At 42.0% G+C, this 26085-nt stretch overlaps 5 protein-coding genes and 1 long non-coding RNA gene across 10 annotated transcripts; 4 read left to right on the top strand and 2 right to left on the bottom strand.

Annotated features, from left to right (window-relative positions):
• Positions 1-129: 129 nt before the first annotated feature.
• LOC114794449 (uncharacterized) lies at positions 130-5921 on the top strand. Its single transcript, XM_028987003.1, has 9 exons — positions 130-250; positions 374-444; positions 535-661; positions 755-918; positions 1192-1340; positions 1479-1632; positions 1714-1804; positions 1892-1967; positions 4023-5921. Exons 2-9 carry the CDS (start codon positions 393-395, stop codon positions 4527-4529), a joined length of 1320 nt encoding a protein of 439 aa, XP_028842836.1. The 5' UTR covers positions 130-250; positions 374-392; the 3' UTR covers positions 4530-5921.
• Positions 5394-13460, bottom strand: LOC114794448 (UNC93-like protein MFSD11). Of its 3 annotated transcripts, XM_028987001.1 has the most exons (14): positions 12928-13460; positions 12727-12832; positions 11732-11787; positions 11342-11449; positions 11125-11204; positions 9506-9602; positions 9092-9150; positions 8854-8998; positions 8547-8596; positions 8291-8356; positions 8092-8217; positions 7827-8001; positions 7611-7746; positions 5394-7259 (listed from the first exon to the last, which is right to left on the bottom strand). In XM_028987001.1, exons 2-14 carry the CDS (start codon positions 12814-12816, stop codon positions 7107-7109), a joined length of 1341 nt encoding a protein of 446 aa, XP_028842834.1. In that variant the 5' UTR covers positions 12817-12832; positions 12928-13460; the 3' UTR covers positions 5394-7106. The 3 variants fall into 3 exon arrangements, with proteins under 3 accessions (XP_028842834.1, XP_028842833.1, XP_028842835.1); XM_028987000.1 differs by having other exon boundaries at positions 12727-13460; XM_028987002.1 differs by lacking the exon at positions 12727-12832.
• A 287-nt stretch (positions 13461-13747) lies between these two features.
• On the top strand, positions 13748-16513 carry LOC114794396 (ubiquitin domain-containing protein UBFD1-like). Its single transcript, XM_028986917.1, has 7 exons — positions 13748-13825; positions 14534-14815; positions 14898-15106; positions 15203-15268; positions 15622-15727; positions 15853-15935; positions 16091-16513. Exons 1-7 carry the CDS (start codon positions 13810-13812, stop codon positions 16199-16201), a joined length of 873 nt encoding a protein of 290 aa, XP_028842750.1. The 5' UTR covers positions 13748-13809; the 3' UTR covers positions 16202-16513.
• A 1467-nt stretch (positions 16514-17980) lies between these two features.
• LOC114794739 (recQ-mediated genome instability protein 2-like) lies at positions 17981-19270 on the top strand. Its single transcript, XM_028987497.1, has 2 exons — positions 17981-18326; positions 19031-19270. Exons 1-2 carry the CDS (start codon positions 18044-18046, stop codon positions 19180-19182), a joined length of 435 nt encoding a protein of 144 aa, XP_028843330.1. The 5' UTR covers positions 17981-18043; the 3' UTR covers positions 19183-19270.
• A 256-nt stretch (positions 19271-19526) lies between these two features.
• On the bottom strand, positions 19527-22856 carry LOC114794526 (uncharacterized). Of its 3 annotated transcripts, none has more exons than XR_003750358.1 (4): positions 22778-22856; positions 20733-20970; positions 19948-20104; positions 19527-19850 (listed from the first exon to the last, which is right to left on the bottom strand). It is a non-coding gene; the product is annotated as an uncharacterized LOC114794526 (long non-coding RNA). The 3 variants fall into 3 exon arrangements; XR_003750359.1 differs by having other exon boundaries at positions 22767-22839; XR_003750357.1 differs by lacking the exon at positions 22778-22856 and adding an exon at positions 21977-22217.
• A 402-nt stretch (positions 22857-23258) lies between these two features.
• LOC114794467 (stannin-like) lies at positions 23259-25732 on the top strand. The gene is made up of 3 exons (XM_028987032.1): positions 23259-23511; positions 23762-23826; positions 24263-25732. Exon 3 carries the CDS (start codon positions 24378-24380, stop codon positions 24633-24635), a length of 258 nt encoding a protein of 85 aa, XP_028842865.1. The 5' UTR covers positions 23259-23511; positions 23762-23826; positions 24263-24377; the 3' UTR covers positions 24636-25732.
• Positions 25733-26085: the final 353 nt, after the last annotated feature.

Raw genomic sequence — 26085 nt, 5'->3', positions numbered from 1 at the left:
TGCGTGGGTGTCTGCGTGTATTTCGTCGTTTAGATTCCTTGCGTTTACACTACAGCTTAACAGAGTACAGTAGCGGCATTTTGATCAGATGAGGAATTTCCACTTCCGCTTTTCCCAGACTTCCAGTAACGTGGCCACGCCCCTCCTGCGCCGCGCTCCGCGTTTCCTTCGACGCGCTTTTACTTCATTCCGCGTTTCTCACCTTGAGCGCTTCGCATGAAGGAAACAGCCGAGAGTTTACGATGAAACGGTGAGTATTAAACTCGTATAAAAAAACGACTTTATAAAATCTACTAGAACTGGTCCATTCGGTTTTAGGTGCGTGTGTAGTTGTACTTGGTCTTTGTCATGTTGGTTTTCATAACTCTTTCAGATTTGGAGGAATATGAACCATGCGCCTGGAAATTGTTCTCGTTTTCCAAGGCTTCCTCCTTGTTTTTCCTGGTGGGACATTTGATAAACGTATTTTGGATTTCGAAGTTTGAACCATTTCTCTTCCTTGAGCTGAACGTCACCTCCTTTTTACTCCTTTAGCACACGGCTTCCTGGGTGAACTGTCCAGCTCCAATGACTATGATGAAACTTTGACTTGTGCTTTTACACCGATGAGCCGGGTTGACTGCTCAGAACTTGGACTGCGAGTCGTGTTCAGCCCATCAAGGTAATTATCCAAAATTCCCCATCAGCAGAAAGCAACATGTTATTATGACAGTGATGGTGTCTTATATTAATAATCGTGTTGTTTGGTCCCCAGACTTTATTTTGGTGCTTTTGAGGTTCAGTATGAAGGTGCTGAGATAAAGTGCCAATGTAACCTTCACGTTAGAGAAGGTTTTGTCTCAAATGAAGAGTTCACGGCTGAAATATTGAAAGGAAACAAAATAGAAAGCAACTCCAGCTTCATTACCCTTGAGACGAGTAAGTGTCCTCAAGCTTCTAGTAACTGTTGTAAATGTTTGGGTAAATGTTGCTGTAAAATATCAGTAGGTCAGGGATAATCTACAATGTTGCAGGGAAAATTGTGTTTAATATATTATAAAATTCTAATATACAGATGTCAATATATCGAAAATTACAGGTTTTTACAGAAAAAGTATGTGGACAAGAGGAAGATTGTTTTTAACAGTATTATTATGTAATATTTTCATCCAACATAAAATCATCCTGAATTTATCATGTATTTGTTTGTAGTCAAGCCTAAAACCCCAACCATTACATCTGCAAATCAAATAAAAACTAACGTTGACGTAACTTGGAAGACGAAATATACTAAGGAAGATTATTTCGAAAGCCTCTTGAATACGGAACTTAATTATAGAGCTGTGGGGGCGAACGACTGGGTGAGTTGTGAGCTTTTTCAGTATATTACACCCATGTATTAATCATTTAACTGCAGCAGCAAATGGCTTTTCATCACGTAACGCCTGCACCTCTGCCTTGTACAATTAAGTGATATTTGCATTCATTTCTTTCTGAAGGTGTCTGTTAACATCACAGAGTCCTTTAAAACCAACTTTGAGATACTGGGAATCAAATTAAAGCCAAACACTGATTATGCAGTGAGGACCAGGCTCTTGTCAAAGTACAATTTCGCATTTAGTGACTGGAGCGATGAAAAAATATTTACCTACTGTAAGTCGACGCATTTTATTGCAGTTTTTTTTAATTCTCTTCGTCAGCCCCAAACAACATCTTTGTGTTTCCATTCATTAGATCCTTCATCACCTGACATGAGAATAATCATCCCAATCCTGTGCATGATTGTGGTGTTCACAGTTTGCACACTTGGCTTCTGCTGTTTCAAGTAAGTGGAAAACTGGCAACTGACTAAACAGATTTTTGGACAGTACGGTGTATCTCTGGAATTAAATGACTTTATTTCATTCTACAGAATCAAGAATAAGACGTGGAGTAAATTCTCTGCTCCTCCCAAAATTGTCCCATTCGACAATCTCCATAAGATCCCGGTGAGGAGGCTTTGTAAGATAATATAAGATAAGATAAGAAGAACTTTATTTATCCTGAGGGAAATTCTTTTGTCAACAACATGCTCAATGCAGAAGGAGAAACAGGACGAATAAATTATATTTACAAAAAATAGTACAATAGAGCAAATATCAAAAATAGCTTAAGGCTCAGTCACAATAATGATATCACTATATCCAGTGAAATGCCCGAGATAGTGCTAAGTGACATAATGATTATGCCATGGGTAAAAGTAAGAGGGGGTAGCAGCGGCAGCGTGTGCAGGGGGGTAAAACAAACATTCAAAGACATCCAGGTGAGTAGTATTGCACATCTGAGTGAGAAACATTTGTGTTTGAATAGCCCTGAAATCACCTACAGAGCAAGGACGAGTTATACAATCTGATCGCTCCAGGTAGGAAGGATTTCCTGTGGTGGTCGGTTCTGCATTTAGCGGCTATGAGTCTTTGCTTCTTGTACTCCGATGGGCCATTATGGAGGCATGCATGGGGTGAGAGGGATTGTCCATGATACCGAGAAGCTTTTTCAGCATTCTCCTCTCATACACTTCCGTCAGGGTCTCCAGTCTGATACCCAATACAGAACCAGCCTTTTTAATCTTCTTGTTCAGCCTGTTTGCATAAGCTGACTTCACCTCACTGCCCCAGCACACAGCTGCAAAGAGCACAGCACTCCCTACCACAGAGTGATAGAACATGGTCAGCATTTTCCTACTGACATTGAAAGACCTGAGCCTCCTCAGAAGGAAAAGCCGACTCTGCGTTGGTGTTTTTGGACCAATCCATTTTGCAGTCAATGTGTACCCCCAGGTACCGGTAGTCTTCGACTACCTCCATGTCAGATCCTCTGATTGTGACGGGTGGAAGGAGGAACATGCTTCCTAAAGTCCATGATCATTCCCTTTGTTTTTGTGATGTTAAGCTGTAGATGATTTAGCTCACACCACTCAACAAAGCTTTCCACCACCGTCCTGCATTCCTCCTCCTGTCCGTCTGACTGGCTGAGACTTGTACCTGAAGTCAGATGTGTAGAGGAAAGGTGATAGGATGGTCCCCTGCGGCGCCCCCGTGCTGCTCATGATGTTGTCCGAGCGGCAGCTCTTCGGCCGGACGTGCTGTGGTCGATTTGTTAAATAGTCCGTAATCCAAGTTACCAGTGGGGCGTCTACCTGCATTTCAGTGAGCTTATTCCCCAGCAGTGATGGTCTGATAGTGTTAAAAGCACTAGAGAAGTCAAAAAACATGACTCTCACAGTGTTCCCAATAGTGTCCAAGTGAGAATGAGTCTGGTCCAGCGGGTAGATGATGGCATCCTCCACGCCAATACGAGGTCTATAGGCAAACTGTAGGGGGTCCATCCACGGCTCCACAATCAGATGCAGCTGTTTCAGGAGTCTCTTCAGCGTCTTCATGACATGTGAAGTTAGGGCCACTGGCCTGTAGTCACCAGGGGACGACTGGTTGGTCTTTTTGGGGACAGGAACTAAGCATGATGTCATCCAGAGTGACGGGACACTCTGTAATTTCAGAATGTGGTGTCTATGTGCATTAGTCTTACTACAACAGAACTTTTAAAATAAATGCAGAACTGTGACTCTACTTCTCACAGTCAGACTAACAGAATAAAAGAATGTGATTGGTAGTTTAGCTACACCTGCACAAACTGGACTAGAAGCCCTCTAGGGACCTGGATGCGGTGGCATCTGTCTTCATGTAACAAGTAATAAGGGATCTGAAATGTACAGAGTTGTAAAGCTGCCAACATCACCACTCAATATGGCACCAGTTGTTTATCTAAAAAGACGTAAAAAGATCAAATGGAAAAAGTGCAACACTTACAAGCTGAGGCCGGCACCCAGTCTGGCATCCATCAGTTAATACATCAATTTATGTGCACTGGGACAAGGACAATAGTCTGATTGAATGGCCTTTGTCAAGAATTTACTGCCTGTGTCAAGAAGTGATTAACATTTTAACTTTGTTAACTCTAAAAGCAAGTGTTTTCCATCATTGATTTTTTCCTATTTCCGTCCTCAGCTCCTTATTCCTGTAAAAGAAAATCTATCCATCATTGTTATCAGCGATGGAAAGAAGAGGCATCCAGAAGTCATCCGCAATCATTACTGCAACCAGCCAACTGAGGCAAGTTCTTCAACATCAATCTTGGGCTCATCGCCGGATTATGCTCAGGTTGGTCCCTCAGCGGAGGTGGACAGTGGAGGACAGAGCAGAGACAGCAGCCTTTGTTCATCTGAAGCAAACACTCAAAGGACCAAAGACTCTTCCAGGTCTTCAGCATCATCGTTTGAAAATAAGGCATACCCTGCACCTCTATCAGTCCACGAGTCGTTCTTCATCAAAGACTTCCAACCAATCATTCCAATGGGCCCAACCTTCCAGCCACCCAACACTTCTTCTATTCTGGCTCCAATGGAGGATGGATATGAGAGCTTCAGTAAAGCAGTCAGCCAAGGAGATTTCAGGTTAAACATGGTTTGCACCGAACCTGGCTTGTCCGTTGTGGATGAATATCAGGCTTTGTGAAGTTGTTGAAGATGGAAAATACTAAATTCACTCAACGCTTTCAACATCTAGAAGCAAATAGAAGGTAAGAAAAATGGACATGGTCTCCACAAAAGTAGGGCCAGCAGGAAGAGTGTAGTCTTTAGTCTTCCAAGCAACTGCTGGGTGTGTTCCTCAACAGCGGAGGCATCACTGGAAAGTTTTATTACTGCTTTGAATCCTGCAGTGTTAATGCAAATGGGCAAAGCGTACAGATGACCAGTTACATTTGCATACATGTAACACTGGCAAAAACTTTTCTAAAAGCTTTTGTACAAAATACCTAAATCTAATGGGAGTGTAAGAGATTGTGGCAAAATAGCGCATATTCTTTGTTTACTGTAGATTCTTCACTCATTACTTGTCACTATGTGTCAATGTATTGCATTAAAAATGCATATCAGGTTCCGTGGAAGTAAGGCCCCTCCCTACTCACAAAGAAAAACAAGTAAAAGGCAGCCATTGTAATTTGATTGAATCATAGCTCAAAGTTGAACTTGAACACATATTAATATTTCATTTCAAACAGTAAAGTGTACAGTCTTCGAGCTGCAGGGCTAGACTGAAAGAAAGTGAAGTGATTGTCATTGTGAGATCAATGAATAAGTTCACGAACTGGCTATTTTCACATGATTTCTAACAATATGAGTTTACCTTCTTTTTTGTTAATGATATTGCTTGCAAATCATGTAATTGTAATTGCAAGTACAGGAAAATAATAATACACTTTCAGTTATCAAAATCACTATAAACTAAATAATAGGCATGGGGACAAAACATGTATAATGTGTAGAATATTCTGTTACAGACTGTATTAAAAAAAAAACACACACACCTCACCTTTCATTAGAGTTCTATTAATACTTTAATACTGTACACACACACACATACAAAAAATGTTTTGCTATGAATATTTGCAGTCATTAATACAATAACAACCATTAATCTGGTGCTGGTGTCTATTTATTTTAAGCTTCTCTCCTAGCGATAGCCCCAAGCTGTACTAATAGATAGATTTTTGGCATGTCTGAATAGCTACACATCAGATGTATATTCACATTGGTCAAAATATAACATGATACATAGCGATTTGGCATTTTCAGTGGATACAATAGACAATTAATGTGTAATATTAATGCATATGAAGCAAGTTACATTTACATTACATACACTGAACAAGCATCATTCAATGAAACAGAAAATAAAGAATAGCTAAAAATGACTAGAACATGTGATATGACTAAAAAATAGAACGTATGACACATACTTGTGTAATATCAGTTCAATAACATAGGTTGTTTGGAATCTAAATCTAAAAAATTTTATAAAGGCTATTAAGTCATAAAATGTTATTCCAAAATCCCCTCCCTCACAGAAAAACTGCTCAAGTTTATAAAAAAAAAGATAAATTACAATCATAAATTACTGATACAATTAATATATGTTCATGTTCAATAGCCCTGAGAGAGATGGTGGTGGACTGCCATCTACAGCATTTTGGGGGAACTAAAAGAAATTCACGTTGTAAAAATAGAAATGTATACTTAAAAAACTTGAAAACATAGAGTTAAGATGAAAATGGAACCATTGCTTTCATGACAAAGTAACTGTTTTACACATACTTTTAAAGGTACTTTTGGTAATAGTGCAAGTTTTCATACTCATTTCAAATACCATACAGGGATGGTTCATGAAACAGGTTTAGCATAATCTTGGATTAAATCACTCAACATATTGGGACAATCTGGAGAACATGGAGACATGTAGGTGACAACTCAATCTAGGGGTCTCAAATCTTAAAAAAAAATATTTAGGAAATTTTAGGAAAGTCTCTCTTTGTGAGACTATTTAATGGCTATAAATGGCGATGTGTATAAAGAGTGCCGTGCCCATTCTGTTTGCCGTTCAGAGAGCAGCAGCTCTGATGGTCTGATCTGGAATTTCTCATGCTTTGTCCACCCACAGGATTTCCCACGCCTCCCATAAAACAGAAACTCCACCCACAGTCATGGATTTGAAACGTGCAAAGAATTGCAGTTGCTTGGTAACTGGGTGTAAAAATGAGCACAACTGTATGAGCACAAATGCGCGACTCTGAAGAACCAGAGGGTTAATTAAATTTTTTTCTGGAAAAATGCCCACTTAGGCGTCTCTCCTCCTCATTAGCATTTAAAGCTACACACACTGAAACGGCGCATCCTGGTGAAATCTCATTGTCGGACTGGCCAAAAGTGGCTGTGACTCTGCACCACGGCTGAATCCTGAAAGAAACTTCATATACAGTGTTAGGGGACCACTGAGACCGATATAAAAGCAAAATAAAATTAATGTCAGGGAATCTTTAAAGTATATCAAGGTTTTTGCTGAAAGTCCATAATTAGTCACTTCCTCATTAAGTTTAGACACCGCTGTTGAACACCAGACCTAAAAGTAATCCTTCCTGTACAGGATTGAACACATCTGATTTGGTGCTTCTTTAGTGTTAAAAAGTACTTATTTGGCTTTTTTTTGGCAATTGTATTCCATCCATCAGGGTGACTGCCAAAGTCTTAAGAAGGATCAATAATCCTGTAAATCGGCTGAGACGTTGTGCATCCTCTCCACCACAAAGAAGCAGAGTGTGCCAAAGAAGCCCAGGATGACCATGACCGTGAGCTGCCAGCTGAGCAGCAGGTAGCCACTGTAGAAGAAAGCCACTGCTGCAAAGATGGACTGATGGAGAAAAAAAAAAAACTCACTTAGTCCATCACAATACACACAGTGAAGTGAAAGTGATTGTCATTGTGAAACACTGCAGCACAGCACACGGTGTCACAACAAAATGTGTCTTCTGCTTTTAACCATCACCCTTGGTAAGCCGTGGGGAACCATGACAGGCACCCGGGGAGCAGTGTGTGGGCACGGTGCTTTGCTCAGTGGGACCTTGGCGGATCGGGGTTCGAACCGACAACCTTTTGATTATGGGTCCGCTTCCTTAACCACTAGGCCACCACTGCCCATAAATTGACACCATAGATGATCATTTACCGCAGTTCTCATAAATGTGTGTTTTTTTTTTCCTACCTGAATAAATTTAAAAATGGCAAAAGCTGGAGAGCTCTGTTCAGCGTATATTCGACCCAGGATGCTGTATAACTGAGTATTGAAACAACTGTCACCAAGACCAAGTAGGAAGCTGCACAGAAGTGCAATGGAAGCACTGAAAAGAAGAAGAAGAAATAATATTACATTTTAGAATTACTGAAAGTTGCTTTCAGCGCTGGCTGAATGGGAACATACCTTGGAGTTAAATACGGCTTCTGCTGCGTGCTGGTGTAGAAAACCACAGGCGCATCATCTGGTATGTTTAGGAAGATTAAGTAAAAGGCGACAAAGTGCACGACCATCCCCAAAAACACCACTGACGTGCGCCTGAAGCGGTTGTTCTTGCACACGAGTCCAAACAGCCCTCCACCTTGCAAGAGAGACGGCATGAAAACATGTGAGACCATGCCGAGATAAAACAGAACACAACGCAAATATTATTTTTGGACTGCAAGCCCACCGACAATCTCTCCAACTCCCACCACAATGCCAGAGAGCCCAATAAGGCCTAAGGCAGAGTCACCGAATTGTGTTGTGGCCCCTATGCAGGTTCCAAACACACCGCTGTAGAAGGAAAGCTCCAGGCCTGCGAAGGAGAGCACACACAAACCAGTCACCCCATTCGGTTCCGGAACACCGACCAGTTTGAATCAGTTTACCGCTGTATGCCATGCAGGAGCTGAGCAGCAGGATGGTTTTAGTGCCTAACAGCTGCAGAATGGTTCCTGGTGGGAGAGCACACAGGCACAGACACACACATTACTAATTATTAAAAAGATCAGTCTACAGGGCTCTTGGTATTAAAGTGACAACACACACACAACATGGCATTTCGGTACTAATTTCATCGTGGAGTCGCTTGTAAAGGTTATCTTGCTCTGCAGTGCTTTGGACGTAATGGAAAGAGCCACTTACTGAACTCGGCCTTCGCCTCATTTACAGCTGCATTCACTCTTTGCGTGTACCTGTAAAAACACAAAATGATCACAGGGGGTAAGATCGCAAGTATTTCCGGACACAAATGCCATGAATTACAATTCTTCATGTGTTTCAAAGAACTGAGTGCCATCACAAACATCAATATTACATATTTAATAAATTCATACACACCGATCCATAATTTGGAAACTTATCGTTTTTATTATCGAAAACCCTCAGCGAACTTCATCATCAGTTTATCAGCAAGCGATTAGCAAGAGAATCCACCATTCATTTTGATTACCTAACTCGAGCTGAAAGCAGCGCCTGACCCTCCTCCTCGGTGAGGGCTTCCTCCCGCTGCCAAGCCCTTCTCAGCGTGAGGAAGCTGAGCGTGCCAAGCACAGAAATGACCAACAGAGCAATAAACAGAATTCTTCTGTTGGCGTCTGTAAGGAGGGGGACACGATGCAGAACATTACACAGGCAAGTAAAGAGACGTGAGACGTGCACATTCGGTCAAATATAGGAAAAGGAAGAACCTGTGATTTCAGTTTTTCCTGTCCAGGCTAAATAAATGTACAGATTTCCAAATAGCATACTGAAAAACACAAACATTTCAATCATTAAACATGCAATGCAATAAAAAAATGTATACATGTATAAGTGATAAAACTGCTGCCTTCAATATATACAGAAAGCCAGAAATGTATTAATATTTGAGCTGGCATTTACATCCCCAATTTTACAGTTGTTTAGTATGTTCTTTTGTGAATAAATGGGACATTTGCATCTCACTCAGCATTTTACTTTATTCTGGAACTTGGGTTGTATGATGATCTCTCAATATATTCTGACATTATGACAAAATTCTTATTTCTTACCATCATGTTGATTATTGTTTTGTACTAAATTTTAGTTGAGGGGTACTGAATACAAACTCCCTCAACATATACCTGCACTGTAAAAAGGCCCAGAATATTCCAGTATTTCTGTTGATTGTGGAGACATCTGAGTTTTCCACAAGTAAGTGTCCTTGAGCAGTCCACAGCACTGAGAAGACAGACAGGTTAAAAAAAACAACAACACTTTCTTTTTATTCACTCTTTAATGAGCATCTCATGAATTGGCTTTTGACAATGACAAAAGCGAGCAAAGTAGTCATGGAAGTAAAACTTCACTTTCTCCCTCTACAGAAAATACTAAATGTTTTTCTTATAAATCGACTCCATCTTAGTCTCCATAACTGCCATAGAGTAGGTGTGTCCAAACCATCGACCGGTAGTGTATTATTTATTGAAATATCAATCCTTAATGAGTGTTACGTAACCCAGCAGCAGGGAACACATGTGATGTAGAATTTCTTGATGTCAGTCCCATGCTGGGATAAATGGGGAGCGTTGCGATAAGATGGGCATCTGGCGTCAAACTTTTATTAAATCTTTGTGTGGACAATCAGAACGGCTGATCTGCCTAATGGCAGAAGCCGAAAGGAGACACCAGCAATGAGTCTCAAAGGTCCCCTATTTTATCAATGGGTGGTAGTAGCCTAGTGGATAAGATACTCGCCTAGAATGGGACAAATGAACCAGAAGACCCAGGTTCAAATCCCATTTCCTACCATTGTGTCTCTGAGTCCCTAAGTTGCTCCAGGGGGGGACTGTCCCTGTAAATACTGATTGTAAGTCGCTCTGGATAAGGGCGTCTGATAAATGCTGTAAATGTAAAAATTCTACTTTGTGAGATATAGTCCTGCAGTGGCTAGATATGGCGATGACAGGCGTCCGGGGAGCAGTGTGTGGGGACGGTGCTTTGCTCAGTGGCACCTCAGTGGCACCTTGGCGGATCGGGATTCGAACCGGCAACCTTCTGATTACGGGGCCGGTTCCTTTACACTAGGGACCTTTAAGTGACTCATTACAGTCGACCCCACCACAGTGCTCAGGGTTCCAAGACCTGTGTTGAGAACAACATTAAAGGTGTAACAATCAATTGTTACACAAAAAACACTATACACAGCTCATGCTGAATGTACTGAAGGCCATTCTATGTGAACAGAAACATCTAAGAAAAGATTTAGACCTTCCAAGGTCGATGATATGTGTAGCTGTTCCCTGGATATTACATATAATGAAATTAAGTAATCCAATAATCACAGATCAATTAAAGGAGCCAGTCATGTGCTTTTCAGCCAATCAAGATCACAGTATCTCACAGACGTGGGTACACCCCTCACGCAAAGATTTAATTCATATCTTTCCTTACTGAGATGTCACTGTGATAAACTGCTGGCAAAGCATTTACCAGACGCCCTTATCCAGAGCGACTTACAATCAGTAGTTACAGGGACAGTCCCCCCCTGGAGACACTCAGGACACAATGGTAGTAAGTGGGATTTGAACCTGGGTCTTCTGGTTCATAGGCGAGTGTGTTACCCACTAGGCTACTACCACGCAGACAAAAGTGAGCACACCCCTTTAGAACTATTCAAAAGTACTGAAATTATGATGAGACATGTTAGTGATAATAAAAGCTTGTGTGGCGTCGCTATTGATTTTTAGAGGATAAAACTTACTGGCAGCTCCTAAGCCGATTAGTAGTGATGTCAAGTAAAAGGACCAAGATGAAGGATTGATGAATACAGCAATGTAGCCACTACAACAGAAGAGTTAATATGGCGAAAAACAAAACTTGACATGGTTAGATTTTAAAGTGTTAATATGAACTGAAACGCAGGCCGCCCTGGCAAAGTAACTCACTGGGAATAATGTCCCTCTGCCCCCGATACTCACCTATACAGAATTCCACTAATAATCATGGTGAACTGTGGTCCCACCACAGCCACAATGCTTGGGGCCAGAAAATTTGAAAAGGAAAAAATTCCATAAATAATTCCAAGACTGTAAAGAGAGGACAAGTACACACATTATTACTTGTATATCACTTTATTGTGATAGATTAATAAATAATTCACGATCAAATCCCACTGTATGTGGGAACATTTTTCTACTTGAACTTTATCAAGACACTTTTTCAAATGTCACCAGGATGTGACGGGGCGAGAACGTAACTTTTGCCCAACTTTAGTTTTGGGAATAGACAAAACATATTTTTCTCTACAGACGTGTATTGTTAATTCAACAACCCCCAAAACATAAAAACTATTAACAAATCCACCTTACCTGTGATATGCACTTCCGGTAAACGTGCCATTTTTCAAGCTCTTCACTACAGTTTGCTACAAGACAAAGAAAGGAGGGAATTAAGAACATGGCCTCACCATATATATGTCGGTCGTGAATCGACAGGCGAACCTGACATCACCGTGTTGTAGTTTGGCCGAAGGGAGAGAAAAACATGAATACTAGTCCCTCACGGCATTCATTTTTTCACTGCCACTGTGCAGATTGTTAGCAAGATACTGATTACTGGAGACGGAATTCTGGGAATAAAACATGACGAAAGATCCTGTCCAGATGGTCCTGTCCATTGATCTTGGCAAATCAGATGGTAGAAGCAATAAAACAGCTCTTCTAATGGCAACTTGGCTTCTGGAGTGGTGGTAGCCTAGTGGGCAACACACTCGCCTATGAACCAGAAGACCCAGGTTCAAACCCCACTTACTACCATTGTGTCCCTGAGCAAGACACTTAACCCTGAGCGTCTCCAGGGGGGGACTGTCCCTGTAACTACTGATTGTAAGTCGCTCTGGATAAGGGCGTCTGGTAAACGCTGTAAATGTTTATGTTCTGCCTTAAATCAGAAGACTGTCGGCAATAAACTCGCGGGAAAGCACTCTTGCGCTATAAACTATCAACGGGCACAGAGAGGGAGGAGAAAAAAGAAAAGATCACGCAGGAGGACTTTAACAGAAGACGGATTATTCCAAGTGAACTTGATGTCTCGATATCTCCATGAGACCACGGACAGGCCGAATTGGAACCACGAGACGCGCCTGACCCGCTGTCACAACGGCGGTTTTCACAGCGGATTAGCGACGAGAGCTTCGATAAAATCCTGATAAAACTTTCCGGGGGGGGGAGAGGTCGCGTTGATGTCTTTGGACGCCACGCACAGTTTATTGCATGCAAGCATGTTCGCTTATCTACGTCGCCTGTAGATTTATAGAGCTGATGCATTGGGAGGAGCAGCAGGAGTGTTTTTCCCCAGTTCTTACTTCAATGTTTCCACAGGTTGTGAAGGCAGTGAAAACGAACAAAAATCCTATCCCAAGTACAACGACATTAAACGTCCGGAGGTCTGCCATGGCGCAAAATAATCCACTGGGGGCGGGAAAGAAGAAGAAAAAAAAGACAGTAATAATAACGCGTCGCGACCAAACCCGCTTAATATTCCCATAAAGTCATAATCCCCATACGTGCGTCCAACGCGTCGGGAGCGACTCGACTCCTCGACTCGGTTTCCAGTCCGGCTCTCACTCGATCCGCGGCGTTCGGGAACCGAATCGGACGCCGCTCCGACCCACCCATTGGCTAGAAGTTACTGGTAGGCGACATGTCGTCACCGTGTGATTCAGTCCCAGCGATTCGGGTCTTCGCTCTGCTAACGGATGGGTGGTAGTGGCCTAGTGGGTAACACACTCGACTGTGAACCAGAAGACCCGGGTTCAAATCCCACTTACCACTTACTGTGTCCCTGAGCAAGACACTTAACCCTAAGTTGCTCCAGGAGGGGACTGTCCCTGTAACTACTGATTGAAAGTCGCGTCTGATAAATTCTGTAAATTGGCTTCATAATCAAGTCATAATTGAAGGTCCATGTAATTCTGTTTGCGTGTCAAGTGCGTCTCGAGACGAACGGTTGATGGTTTACACACAGTAAAGTGTGTTTAAAAGGTGTAAAAGTGAAAGCAGCTTGCCGAGTCCCACCAGCAGGAAAGCCAGATTTTTTAACGCGCGACCAGAAAGGGGTGATGTTGCCACGCCCGCCACTTACACGCCGCCATGTGGCGAACACCAACCCCACTTACTGCCTTCGTGTCCCCGAGCAAGGCACTTAACCCTGGGCGTCTCCAGGGGGGACTGTCCCTGTAACTAACTGATAAGAGGTCACTTTGGATATGGGCATCTGTTGCTTCATTTAATGCTGTAAATAAATACATAAAAATGAAAAGACGTCTTTTTTTGTTGTCGTCTGCCTTTCGAGATCTGGCAACAGCCATACGGCGGCCCCTTAGGCCAATCAGCGGAAGCCCAGTTTTTTTTCCCAGCAGCCACACTTCAGACTGTACACAATCATCATGGCGGCCCAGGATGGTGGGTATAGACGAAATAAGCCTAGCCGAGTGTCAGTTGGTGGTGCGCTCTTTACATTTCGTGGGTTTTGTCAGCGAAGGCGGCAAACTCCCAACTTGTTTCGGTGGCGCGTTGAACTTGTCAGTTTAAAACGAGCGTGGAAAACCACCGCGCTAGTCTGCGAGCTACACAGCTAACATGACTGGAGCTAGCTGGCTAACGATAGCCCTTTTGGGTTTTGGTGCGTGCCAGCAAATAAGGTCACATAACTTGGTGTCATTCAGTGAACCCCCTGCGCGCCAAATGTGGAATGTAACTTTTGATGGTTGTCCTTTCGAACGAGTCTTTCTGCTCAAATCGCGTCTCATTCAGAGAAATGCTCGAGTGTTTGTCGTATAAATGTGAAACACCTACAGCTGAGTATGGTGTGGGGCTTTTCGTTTCGATTCTTTCTTTTACAACATTGTGGGTAAAGAGGCCTGAAAAAGAAAACCGTTCGCACATTTTTATGCTCACTGTGAATCTCACATGATTGAAACTCGTCTGAACCTTGACTGACGTTATAAGTAACAGGGCACCTGAAAGGCTGAAACGTGGTGATTAGTTACAGCGGGTGAAACGTGAGACGGTCGTCATTCAAGATGACAGTAGACAGGAAGCTAGAAGCGGCCGCGCCAGTTGATGCCGACTGTGCTGTGAATGCTGCGTAATGCAATTTTTCGTTCTCAGGAAGCGAAGGAGTAGTCGTGGAAGCAGACGTCGCTCTCGAAGACTCACAAGTGTTCGGTGAGGACGATGGCAAAGCAGATGCGGTGGCGGTCGACCAGGAAGCGTGGACAGATGGGGAAAACTCCTCAACACATGGTCCCGATATCAGCTATGGGGATGATGATGATGAGGGGAAGGAGATGGTAGAACTGAAAATTATTTGGAACAAGAACAAATATGATCTGAAGATTCCTTTGGACGGAACTGGAGCGAAGCTGAAAGAGCGGATTCACTCATTAACTGGTAAGAGTGCGAAGATCAAGCAAACCAATTGCAGTGCATAAATGGCAAATAATATTTAATTCTTGCTGTAACCTATTATTAGGTCTTCCACCCGCTATGCAGAAAGTGATGTATAAGGGACTGCTACCAGAGGATAAGACGTTACGAGAGATCAAAGTAACGAATGGGGCAAAAATTATGGTGGTCGGCTCTACAATAAATGACGTTCTAGCCGTTAATACTCCGAAAGAGGTTATTCAACAAGAAGTAAAAGCTGAAGAGAATAAAAAGGAGCCTTTATGTCGACAAAAAGTATGTAATTGTACAGATTTCATTGCTTGTTGCCCTTAAGTGTTATTTGCAGGTTTCTATGAAAGCATTTATGTTTCATTTTTGCTCACACTGTAGCAACACAGAAAAGTGCTAGATAAAGGAAAACCAGAAGATATAATGCCGTCTGTAAAAGGAACTAAGGTATGTTTGCTCTAATTTGGAAATGTCATTAATTGTACAAACTGCTGAATAAATCATGTACAAGACAGCGTGGTTCACAGGCCGAAGTTTAGAAAATCTGCTTTGTTTGATTTTAGCTGAGATCTGGCCTGGCAATAAAATAATTAGCTGCATTTGTAAAGGGTGCTCTTCTGCAATTTATTTTTTGTTTGTGTAAATGCCGGACCTATGTTCATACACTTGTTACATATGTTCAGCCTGAATAATCTTCTTTCATGTAGGAAGTGTAGGAGAGGTATTGAGTAGGCGGAGCTACTGGAATGACTCCCTTGTAGCGCTAATAACTAGCAAGTGATGTCTTATTTATTGAACAGGAACGCTTACCAACCGTGCCTTTATCCGGAATGTACAACAAATCCGGAGGCAAAGTGCGGCTCACCTTCAAACTGGAGCAGGATCAGCTGTGGATTGGAACTAAGGGTGACACAGGCGTAGTTTCATAAATGGCCTTAACAGCCCAAATGCTACTTTTTTTATAAAGGGAGAAGCGGGGGGAAACACGCTTTTTATCATTCGATGTGGCTGACTTTTTTTCTGTATTGCAGAAAGGACAGAGAAAATTCCAATGGGTTCCATCAAAAATGTTGTGACCGAACCAATTGAAGGTCACGAGGACTATCACATGATGGTAGAATTGTCATTCAAAGTATTAGTCAGTGTTAGATATGTCTCAATTTGTATCAGCGTTGAAGGGTTGACACGAGAACGTCAGTGTTGATGATCTTGAATATCTTCTTATATGATCCTTATCTTTCTTCTTCCCCTCCCCCTTTCTTTAACCAGGCATTTCAGCTGGGTCCAACAGAAGCCTCTCAATATTGGGTGTACTGGGTGCCAGCACAATTTGTTGATGCAATCAAAGACACGGTCCTTGGAAAATGGCAGTATTTTTAAAATGTGCCTCTCTCCCCAAACTGACTGAGGAACTGGGATTAAATGTAATCAACTGGAAATCACCACCTGATCCGAAGAACTTTTGAAGAATAGACAAGAAAAGCAAACTGAAGGATTGCTGATGGACACAACCGTGTTTTTTTTTTTTTTTGGTTTTTTTTTTAAACTGCACTAAGTGACAGCGTACTTTTTTTATTTTTGTTCTCCTTTGAAGCAAACCCAAGGAAAACATGAAAAGAATTGTACAAATACTAAGGTTACAAATACAATTCTCCCAGTTATTCTTAAAGAAATAAAATTTATTTAAGGAAATGAAATGGTGCACTAAAACATTTTTATCTAGTTTTTTTTTTTCTCTCAGTGCATTTTGTGCAACAACCCAAGCGAACCTGCCAAAGTTGACTGCAGATTATACTGTTTTACACTAGGCTTGGCTGTTTCGTGTAGCATGGCTTATGATGTGTAAAGCAGTGTTCACTTTTTATTTATTTATTATTGTTTTTTTGTTTTGTTTTGTTTTTTTGTTTTTTTTTTTAGAAAGAAAGAAAAAAAAAAAGTCAAGTCAATGTTTATTACCATAATGCCAGTTGACCTCAGTTTTATACAGTTTTGTCAAATACATCAAACACATACTCTGCAAGTGTCTTGTTTACCCCGTTTTTGACACTGACGTTTTGTCCACTGAGCCTTTAATTTAGGTGCTAACTAAAACAATTCAAAGTCATTAGACTTCGGCATCCCAATTAGATTTACAACTTGATCAGATTGTGGTTTTATTGCTACCGACTGAATTTAGGTATTAGGAAGCTCTCCGTGACTTGACCGCATTCTACAATGAATAAATGAATCGCAAGCATGTACTGTCAATCATATCAAAGCATTTTGGTGCTAAAATGGCAAGATTTTTCATTTCAATAAAGGTTTTGGATTAGTCTCATTAAGGGGGAAATCATTACATGTTTGGTAAAGTGGTCTGTGGTGAACAAAAGAGGTAATTTACGGGTAGTTTCCGTGAAAGAACAACGCGACAGGACGGCAAGTTCCGACAGAATGAACTGGAGTCTGGAGTTCAGGTCGTGGCGGACGTTACCGCTCTAGCCCAGTTGGTGGCGCCACCACCGGCCGCCTGAGCGTCACCTGTTGGAAAGTTCCGACGTAATGCTCGAGAAGGATACTACGTGCATGTGGGAATTACCTAGTCTGACCTGTTAGACCTGTTTTTTTTTTTTAAGAACTAAAATTACAGCAGTAATTTATTGGCAATTTGACATGTCTCTGGAAATACCAGCACACAAATTACTGAACTGTTTGTGTATCGTTTAATCTTTACACCTGATATAACCAGATATAAACGTGGCCAATACATGATTAACAGTTGTTAAAACGGTTTCATCTAAAATCTCTAGTATGTGTGTATATGGTTTATATTTATATAATGGTGTATATAAATGTAAACCCTCATTTCCAAGCAGTGTTGTCACATAAACAATTGTTGTTCATTCTTTTTATCCTGTGCCATGACCCTTATCAGATGAGATGAAAAGATAATGTGGGCTGTTGCCAGGCAACGTGAATCATTAAATAGATAATGATTCTGTTCGCTTCTGGCCAACTGATAACAATCCAGGTCGTTGCTACATATATTTCTAAAGTATTTGTTGTGTTTAACAGTAATTAAAACACACCGAGCATGCATACATAATGAATTTGGTTCACTATGTTTAGTCGTGAGAGGGTCTTTTATTTTGAAATAGAGCACTCAGCTGCGATACACTCACCGGAAGCGGAAGTTGTCACCTGAGTTAACAGCACGATTCGAAATCCTAAAATGCGAACACCAAAATGGATGTTCCCGGCAAAACGAGGAGTCCGCCAGTAAAGGTTCTATCCAGTCAGCTGCGTGACGGCAACAGTTCCACCGGGCCGCACGGCAAAGCGGAATGCCGGATAAAGCGCCTCGGCCCGGGCAGAGGGACCCCCCTGGCGGTGTCGGTAGTGTGGATGCAGGGCACGATTGTGGAAGTTCAGCCAGATCACAATTCCGCGACCCTGCTCGATGAGACGGGGCACTTCATGGTCGTGGGCGTTAACCGCATTCCAAAAGGAAATCCGTGCCTCGCCGAAGGTCAGTGGTTCGCGGGTTTGGGAAAAAATCTGATTTATTTAGTCGCATTTACGAGTGTAAAAACCGCTTTCATATACTGTAATTCTCGAGATTAGTGGCTACCAAAAGTATCGCGGTCTCCCTAATAATATTCGTTTAAATTTCTTTGCACATTTGTCTTCAAAAGTAATTATACATACTATTTAAAAAGCAGGGTAATATATAAGTAGCCTATAGTGAAGTGAAAGTGATTGTCATAGTGAAACACTGCAGCACAGCACACGGTGACACAACGAAACGTGTCCTCTGCTTTTAACCATCACCCTTGGTGAGCAGTGGGCAGCCATGACAGGCGCCCGGGGAGCAGTGTGTGGGGACGGGGCTTTGCTCAGTGGTACCTTGGTGGATGGGGATTCACAACCTTCTAGTTAAGGGGGCGCTTCCTACTGCCCTGGGGTTTCAAGTGACTGTTTGTTTTAGGTACTTTAATACAAACCCACACACATATATAAATAATCATATAAACATGTTCCCAATAACCAACATGTGGACAAATGTTTGGAGGGAACCACCACGGAATACTGATGTGGTGTACTCTGTGCTGCCAAGTAACAGGATGGAACCCCACCCACTACCACGGTGTCCCTGGTGTGCTGGAGTAGGGTACCCTGGCTGTGAACGCCAGCTGAATGTCATGTAAATATGTCAACTGGGATTTTCTCCAGGCAAGTATGTGATGGTGATGGGGCTGGTCCAGACTCACAGTCCGGAACCGGTGCTTCATGCGGTGAAGATGGCCGACCTCTCCGATAACGCCCAGATTCACCGGAAAATGTGGAAATATGAAGTTGAGGACCTCCAACAAAATTTGCCTTGAACTTTATGGTATATATTTATCTGTATGTTCTGTTTGCATGTCTGTTGTGTTTGGACACATTTCAGTGGATTAAATATTATGAAATCTATAAGTGTGTGGATATTTAGTACATTCAATGAAAAAAGCATGAACTTTATTTAAAGGACCATTTAACAAGATTTTCTAACAAAATACAACTATTCTCTGTGGTATAACTATATATGAAGTGGAAGGTCAGGTTTAAATATATATTTTAACCTGTAAACACAAAACACATGTCTAATGGATGTTAATTCTGACATGAACAGAATATTCGGAAGCTAATGGGCATTTTTCCTCCCAAGAATATTCAGAATACTCGTGACCAATTTTGGATGGATTTATTTATTTGTTTGTTTGTTTGTTTGTTTTACATAGAGGGATCGCAGAACGAAAGACACTGGCACCACATTATGTTTAACAAGAGAATTAGGCAACTTCACAATTTTTTTTAACATGAATACATTTATGAGGCACGTACACGGCATATCTTCAGTTTAAACAGTGATCGTAAGATCAAGCCTTCTGAACTATGGTAGGATCAAATCCGCCTGTAGGTTCCCAAAATGCTGTTGCAGCTGGGACACACGTGTCTCACATCCTTCAAAGGATTTAAACAGAATGGCGTGAGGCAACATCCATAGATGCAACTGAAACAAGACAAAACGGATGAATACTTCAATGTCCCACTTCATACAAATTGTAATTGCAATACATTTTTGTTTTGAGAATGGGTCTTTATCTTACCCACAGAAAGCCAAGCCAACACAAGTGAGCCACGTCAGGGTGCCACTACTGTATTGCAGACGTGTAAGGATGGTTTTGGCACACACATTGCAATGAACATGAACTGGGGTCGTCCCAAATGCAACAGCAGGTTGCATGTATATAGTCTGAATTGACACTATGAAGCAAAAACAAAAGAGCCGCCTTTTAACCAACTTCAGAATTATTTCAGCAAAAGCCTTAGGGTCAATTATAATTATATGTCTTTGTTTTACAAAAATAATAATCAAGAATAATTGAAATAATGATGTAGTTGAACCCACATCTGCAATGCACTAGACACTGTTCTAGTGTGAGTTTGGCCAGTTTTATCGCTCTGGTGCAACTGTTTTCAGCTATACTGAGATCTTAGAAAATGGTTTTATAATTATGAATGAAGCTTTTAAAGTGACTGACAACATGCATTGGACTCCAGACAAATTGTGCTGAAAAAGTTCCACCATCCACAGCTATTTACAACATGAACTACATGGAGTTTTGACCCCTCTGGTTTTATTGCTGACTTAAGCATCAAAAATTTGAAAATTTCTAAATGACCCAAAACTTTTAAACAGTAGTGTATATTACATGTATATAAAACACGTTGTTAATTGATCTTCAGCAGTGGTTTAACTTGAAAGCACGTTGTAAGTCGCTCTGGATAAGGGCGTCTGCTAAATGCCGTAAATGTAAATGTTTATACTGCTCTTCTATATGTTTTCTATGAACAGTTCTTAGCTCTGGCTGAAGTAAAACAGAAAGATTACCTATGGCATTTGCATTGTTAACCGGATTTGGAGGTTGTGTTGAATAAGCAGGGGCATATCCTTGCACCGGATACACATGTTCGGTAGTCTTGCCCTGAGTAGGGGGCGGGCAGCCAGGAAAATGCCCATACTGGGGCCATACAGGATTCCTGGTACTCTCCTCATACGTTGGTGGTGGCTGACCCAGAAATGCGTCAGATTCCAGGGGAGGAGCGCTTGCCATGTTCATGGAAGATGCCTATGTTTGAAAAATTGAAATTGAATTGTTAACGAAGAAATAGCCTCATTGGTTTATCTGCAGATGCACCGAATGTACTTACAGACCGTGTACGACCATTTCACAGAGAAACGTTATTAACAATTCAGCCACATTTGAACCATAATAAATTGGCTCAGACTTGCACCTCATAAATTTAAGATCGAACTTGAAATAACTTTGTCTTCTCTGCCCTTGTCCAACAAATGCATCAAAGCCAAGCCCCTTTGTCAACTTTCACTTCCAACTGCGACCTGGAAGAACATCCTGCTATGTCTAGTAGCTGTAATGGAGAGGTACCGCCAGATTGGCCCGGTAGTGTGTGTGGCCCGGTAGTGTGTGTGTCGGGGCGCTTATTTCGGCAGGTAGCGCCATGTCTGTAAAGGATACAGGCCTTTAGTCCCGCCCACTTTCTTTCATGAGAAACTTTGACAGATGGAAGTAATTCATGATTCATGTACAAACATTTCAATATGACACAGTGGGCATATTGAAGTGGTGGCCTAGCGGGTTAGGAAGCTGACCCGCAATCGGGAGGTTGCCGGTTCAAATCCCGATTCACCAAGCTGCTCCTGAGGTGCCACTGAGCAAAGGCGCCTGTCATGTAGGGGTGTTGAATTTAACCCTATAATCAATGCATCGTGGTGCAGACGTGGACGATATTGCAGAACATAATCGATTATATTATAATGGTGATTTTCTTGTTAAAAAGTAGTGCCGGTAGTGACTGTGGCGGCCTGAGTACAGCGTGGCTCCGGGTACGAGTTTCACGCTGCACGGTGAGGCACACGGTGAGGCGAGTTTTCTTTCTGCCACTTCTGCCACAGGCGAGTTTTCTTTCTGCCACTTGGAAACACACACACACCAAGCTGGAACGTCTTACCAGGAGTCTAGAAAAACACGCTGACTTTTCGCACTGAGCCATGAAAAGCGGCTTTAGATTTTCTACAATGCGCAGAAAAGCGGTCTGTGTTCAGTCCGCACTCACCTGACGCCACGGACGTCTGGACCAGGTGCTTTTGTGGCTTCAGGTTGTAATGGGTATCCTCCACTACACACGAATCAGAGAAATGCAGAGAAAGGTGTGCATTTAAAGGAGAACGACCAGTACATACGAGACTATTACAAGGTGAGTGAGGACTAAACGGAGAGATTTTCTGCTCATGGTTGCAAAGACCTTAACTGTGTAGAAAATGTATGGCATGCATTGTGATGCATCAATATCGAGGCACTGATAATCGTAATCGAATCGAATCGTGAGACCAGACAAGGTTCACACCTCTAGTGTCATGGGTAAGCAGAGGACACATTTCGTTGTGTCACCATGTGTTGTGCTGCAGTGTTTGACAATCACTTCACCTTTCATTTTAAATAATTCGTGGAACGTTTCATGATTTTTTTTTGTCTATTTAATTTTGGCCCTGGTAGCACTCTAGGCGGACATGCCACTCCTACACCGACATCTGTCTCAAGGCACTGAATATGTCATTTTAAGAAATGCACTTGTCTAAGTTTCGTTCCGCGAATTAGAAAAGGATTTGCTGAGTATCCGTACTTCATCTTTTCAATTAATGCCTCGACACGTTCTAGTTTCTAATGTAACGACCATTTTCATTTAGACTTAGTAAAAAGAAACTTTTCACCACTTTTCAACGAATCAGAATACAAGTATACAGATGCGCGTTTTCAGAGCATTGACTCATAAACCAGGTATACACAAGCGTTGCAAAGTTCTGGTTTTACATGAAATTAGCTTAAATGTTACAACTACTACGTACTAAATACGTACAGTGGGCTTCACAGCAGACACCAGTCGTCGAGCATCACGGCGTAGTTTCTATTTTATGAACAACTTCCTATGTTTTCCGGGTCGAGTCACGTGGTGCACGAAACTGCGTAATACTCTTTCAATTGTTTTCGTCATACTCAATATTTTTTACAAACTCAAATGAAACAACTGACATCTTTATTTAATTCAATATATTGGTACGAATATATGACGAATATATTTATTCTTTTTCTTAGATGCCTATACATATCCGACCTTTACCAATGTATGGTCGTTTTATTAAACTGGACATACTGTAACCTAGAAATATTCTGTATTCTAGTCAACACGGCCTCTAAAAATATTCAATCGCTGCAGAACTTTGCTAGAACAAGTGACGGTGCAAAGACGCTCATTTGATTGGACAAAACCGGCCGCGAACGTTTGTGTTGTGTTGCCATATCCGCTTACATCAAGTACCCGTTTCGGGCGTTCGTTGGGCGGAGATGTGTGCGTGATTTTCTTTCCCTTGATCTGGCAACAGAGCCCGTTTCCTGCACGGCGTCGGGCCTCTTGTCGTGGCCGGAGCGGAGGAAGAATCCTCCGTGTACCGCCAGCCGCACACGGGCTCGGGGAGGAGGCCGGGCGATGGTTCTGTTCGCGGACAAAACGGACAGTCTGCCGTTTTTTGCACAGATTTACGGCCGGCGGTCTAGGTCCCCGGAGCGCCCAGCCTGTCCCCCTCCGCTAAAATGGTGAGAGAAATTAGAATTTTATCTCACGTTTGCTGCAGCGAATCGGTTATCACCGCGCGTCGCATGTTCTCATGTTTCCGATTTCTGTCATGAAAACGCAGCTTGTGTTTGGTAGAAGTGTTTTCTCGCTTTTTAAAAATATTTGGCTCGCTCGCTGGAAACCGCTGTTCTGGCGCCCAGTCATTTCTTCGCACTTTCCACACGCCGAGGGGTTTTAAACCACAAACCGTGTTGCTTTTATGCTCAACAGACTGGAAATGTGAAATGCGGCGAGAGAATACGGAGCGCAGGATGCTTCAGGACTGAAGTCAGCAGGTATCAGTTCATAATGCGTATCTGCGTTGGAAAATCCCAGTGAGACACGATCAGCTGATCAGCACAACTGTCCCATGAAACAAATAAAGCATGTTCTGAGGGTACAGAGTCACTTCTGGTCTGGCATGTTGCATCCGATAACTCTCGAATGAAATATTGACAGGTATTAACTGTGGTATAATGCTCCTGGTGCCGCATCAGCCCTTGAATAAAGACTAAAGGAAACCGGTGTCAAAATCTTTGCAATTTGTTGCCTCTTCCATCTAAAAGTCTTAATGGTAAAGTACGTTCCTGGATTCAATGCTTATGGTAAATTGAATTGTCCTGTTGCCATAATAATACAATATCAGTGGATTGCCCAGTCATATTAACGTTTAACAAGTTAATGACGTTTAAAAATACATTTTTAATGAACTCTCTCTTATTTGTTCTGCAGGTAGAACAGTGGACCAGAGCAGAACTGGTCAGATCTTAAACATCCACGTCACGCTCTCCATTTAATCCTTTTTTTTTCCTGTAATACTGACACTTTTCTGCCGGCAGAGAGCGGAATGTCCATAACGGATCATAGCCCCACGACTGGGGTGGTGACGGTAATTGTCATCTTCATTGCCATCGCGGCCCTTGGTGCCCTGATTTTTGGGTGCTGGTGCTACCTGCGCCTGCAACGCATCGGCCAGTCTGAAGACGAGGAGAGCATTGTGGGTGAGGGGGAAACCAAGGAGCCATTTCTTTTGGTCCAGTACTCTGCCAGGGGGCCTAGGGCTGAGCACAAGACCAAGCTGACACCAACAGAGAGTCACACCTAGCTGCATCAGTGGCCAAATTATCACAGGTCTTGATCATGAATCGCAACAAGTGCATGCATCCGTCCTGCAACAATCAAGTCGTAACTACGCTAATAAGCGAGCTGAGCCTTCTGTTATACTTCACCACTGTTATACTGAGACCATAATGTAAGATGTCGTTTAATATGAGTTCCTTGTGCGTTTGCAAGCTTAGTCATTAATAATGTTAAAATTATTAAACTTGTCCCTAAAGAAAGGTCTGCAATTCATTGTGAAGCAAGGGTGCTGTACCTCTAAGTAAATTAACCCAAAGGTTCAGATTAGAAACTGTGTGCCTTTTTATTGAAAGTATTTGGTGTTTGGCTGAAGATATTTTTTGCAGTATACCAGCCTGGTCTCAAAGTGAATTTGGTGTCCTTATGGTGGAGTGTAGAAAAAATCTGTGTTGTAATTGCCAGAGCTGGCTCTGGATTCATGGAGTTTTTTTTTGTTGAGCCATATGGTTGTGCCACTTAACAGCAATTGCTTGCTTGTAATTTGTTGTAATTTATATTCTGTCTACATTATTTTATGTGCACAGGTGATGATTATTCTTCAATTACTTCAACGTGAGCATAGCATGCTGTGGTGTTTGTGCATTGTTTTCAGAAGCACGAAGTTCGGCCTACGTCATTCCTACTTCCATAGGAAGTCTTTTTCTGCTTGACTGCCCTTTAATGGATCTTATGAGAGGGTGTTGAAATGAATGTGCTTTAAGAAGGGTTCTTCCAATCCGGTCTTCAAAATGGATTTGTTACATTAGGTTGCTAATTTAAAAAAAAAAAAAAAAAAGCACTTTTGAAATGGCTGGAAATGGTGTAAAAATCCATGGCCCAAGAGGACCACAATTAGAAGAATTCTGCTTGAAAAATGTTTACTTCTTTTTCACAGAATGCAAGACTTTGCTATGAAGCCACGTAACAGAGGTGCTGATGAGGGGATGTTAGGTTTGACCTGTAGGCTCCCTGAAGGCGACCACTGTGGCTGAGCATGTGAACGTGTCCTAGAAAGCCTGTAGAATAAATATGACTGTTACATGCCAGAGCTATATAAAATAGTACATTGCTTTGATCAAATCAGTTCCTATGTTTTTTTTTGTGTATGTGTGTGTGTGCTGTTGGTAGTTTGCTATTTGGAAGTGTAAAGAAGAAAAAACACGGGAAAAAATAGTCTATTTTTCTATTATGCAGACTTTTGTCTATAGAAGTCATGAGGAAAAATGTTATTTTTCACCATTCAGGCCATTTTTGGGAATTATTTATTAACGCTGATGATCTTAGAGTGCACATACTCAACTTCTGTCATTCGATCATGAGGAATTGTGATGAACCGTGTTCAGGAGATTCATATGATGTTCGTATGTTAGGAATGATGAAGAACCTGTTTGAGAAATACCTCCTGCTATTGTCACTGATGTGTTTGAACTCTTACA

Source organism: Denticeps clupeoides, chromosome 7, assembly GCF_900700375.1.
Source record: "Denticeps clupeoides chromosome 7, fDenClu1.1, whole genome shotgun sequence".
Taxonomy (NCBI): domain Eukaryota; kingdom Metazoa; phylum Chordata; class Actinopteri; order Clupeiformes; family Denticipitidae; genus Denticeps; species Denticeps clupeoides.
Note: the sequence above shows the minus strand (reverse complement) of the source record. Positions and strands in the feature narration are given on the sequence as shown.

Coding starts and splice junctions, on each gene's coding strand:
- LOC114794448 (XM_028987000.1), bottom strand. CDS start 12,816: ATGGCAGACCTCCGGACGTTTAATGTCGTTGTACTTGGGATAGGATTT. Junction 11,788..12,726: donor CAACCTGTGGAAACATTGAA/GTAAGAACTGGG, acceptor TTTGTCTTGTAG/CAAACTGTAGTGAAGAGCTT. Junction 8,357..8,546: donor TGAGGCGAAGGCCGAGTTCA/GTAAGTGGCTCT, acceptor CTCTCCCACCAG/GAACCATTCTGCAGCTGTTA.
- LOC114794467 (XM_028987032.1), top strand. CDS start 24,378: ATGTCCATAACGGATCATAGCCCCACGACTGGGGTGGTGACGGTAATT.
- LOC114794449 (XM_028987003.1), top strand. CDS start 393: ATGCGCCTGGAAATTGTTCTCGTTTTCCAAGGCTTCCTCCTTGTTTTT. Junction 445..534: donor CTTCCTCCTTGTTTTTCCTG/GTGGGACATTTG, acceptor TTACTCCTTTAG/CACACGGCTTCCTGGGTGAA. Junction 1,341..1,478: donor CTGTGGGGGCGAACGACTGG/GTGAGTTGTGAG, acceptor TTCTTTCTGAAG/GTGTCTGTTAACATCACAGA.
- LOC114794396 (XM_028986917.1), top strand. Junction 15,107..15,202: donor AGCCTTTATGTCGACAAAAA/GTATGTAATTGT, acceptor CTCACACTGTAG/CAACACAGAAAAGTGCTAGA. Junction 15,269..15,621: donor CGTCTGTAAAAGGAACTAAG/GTATGTTTGCTC, acceptor TTTATTGAACAG/GAACGCTTACCAACCGTGCC.
- LOC114794739 (XM_028987497.1), top strand. CDS start 18,044: ATGGATGTTCCCGGCAAAACGAGGAGTCCGCCAGTAAAGGTTCTATCC. Junction 18,327..19,030: donor AAATCCGTGCCTCGCCGAAG/GTCAGTGGTTCG, acceptor GATTTTCTCCAG/GCAAGTATGTGATGGTGATG.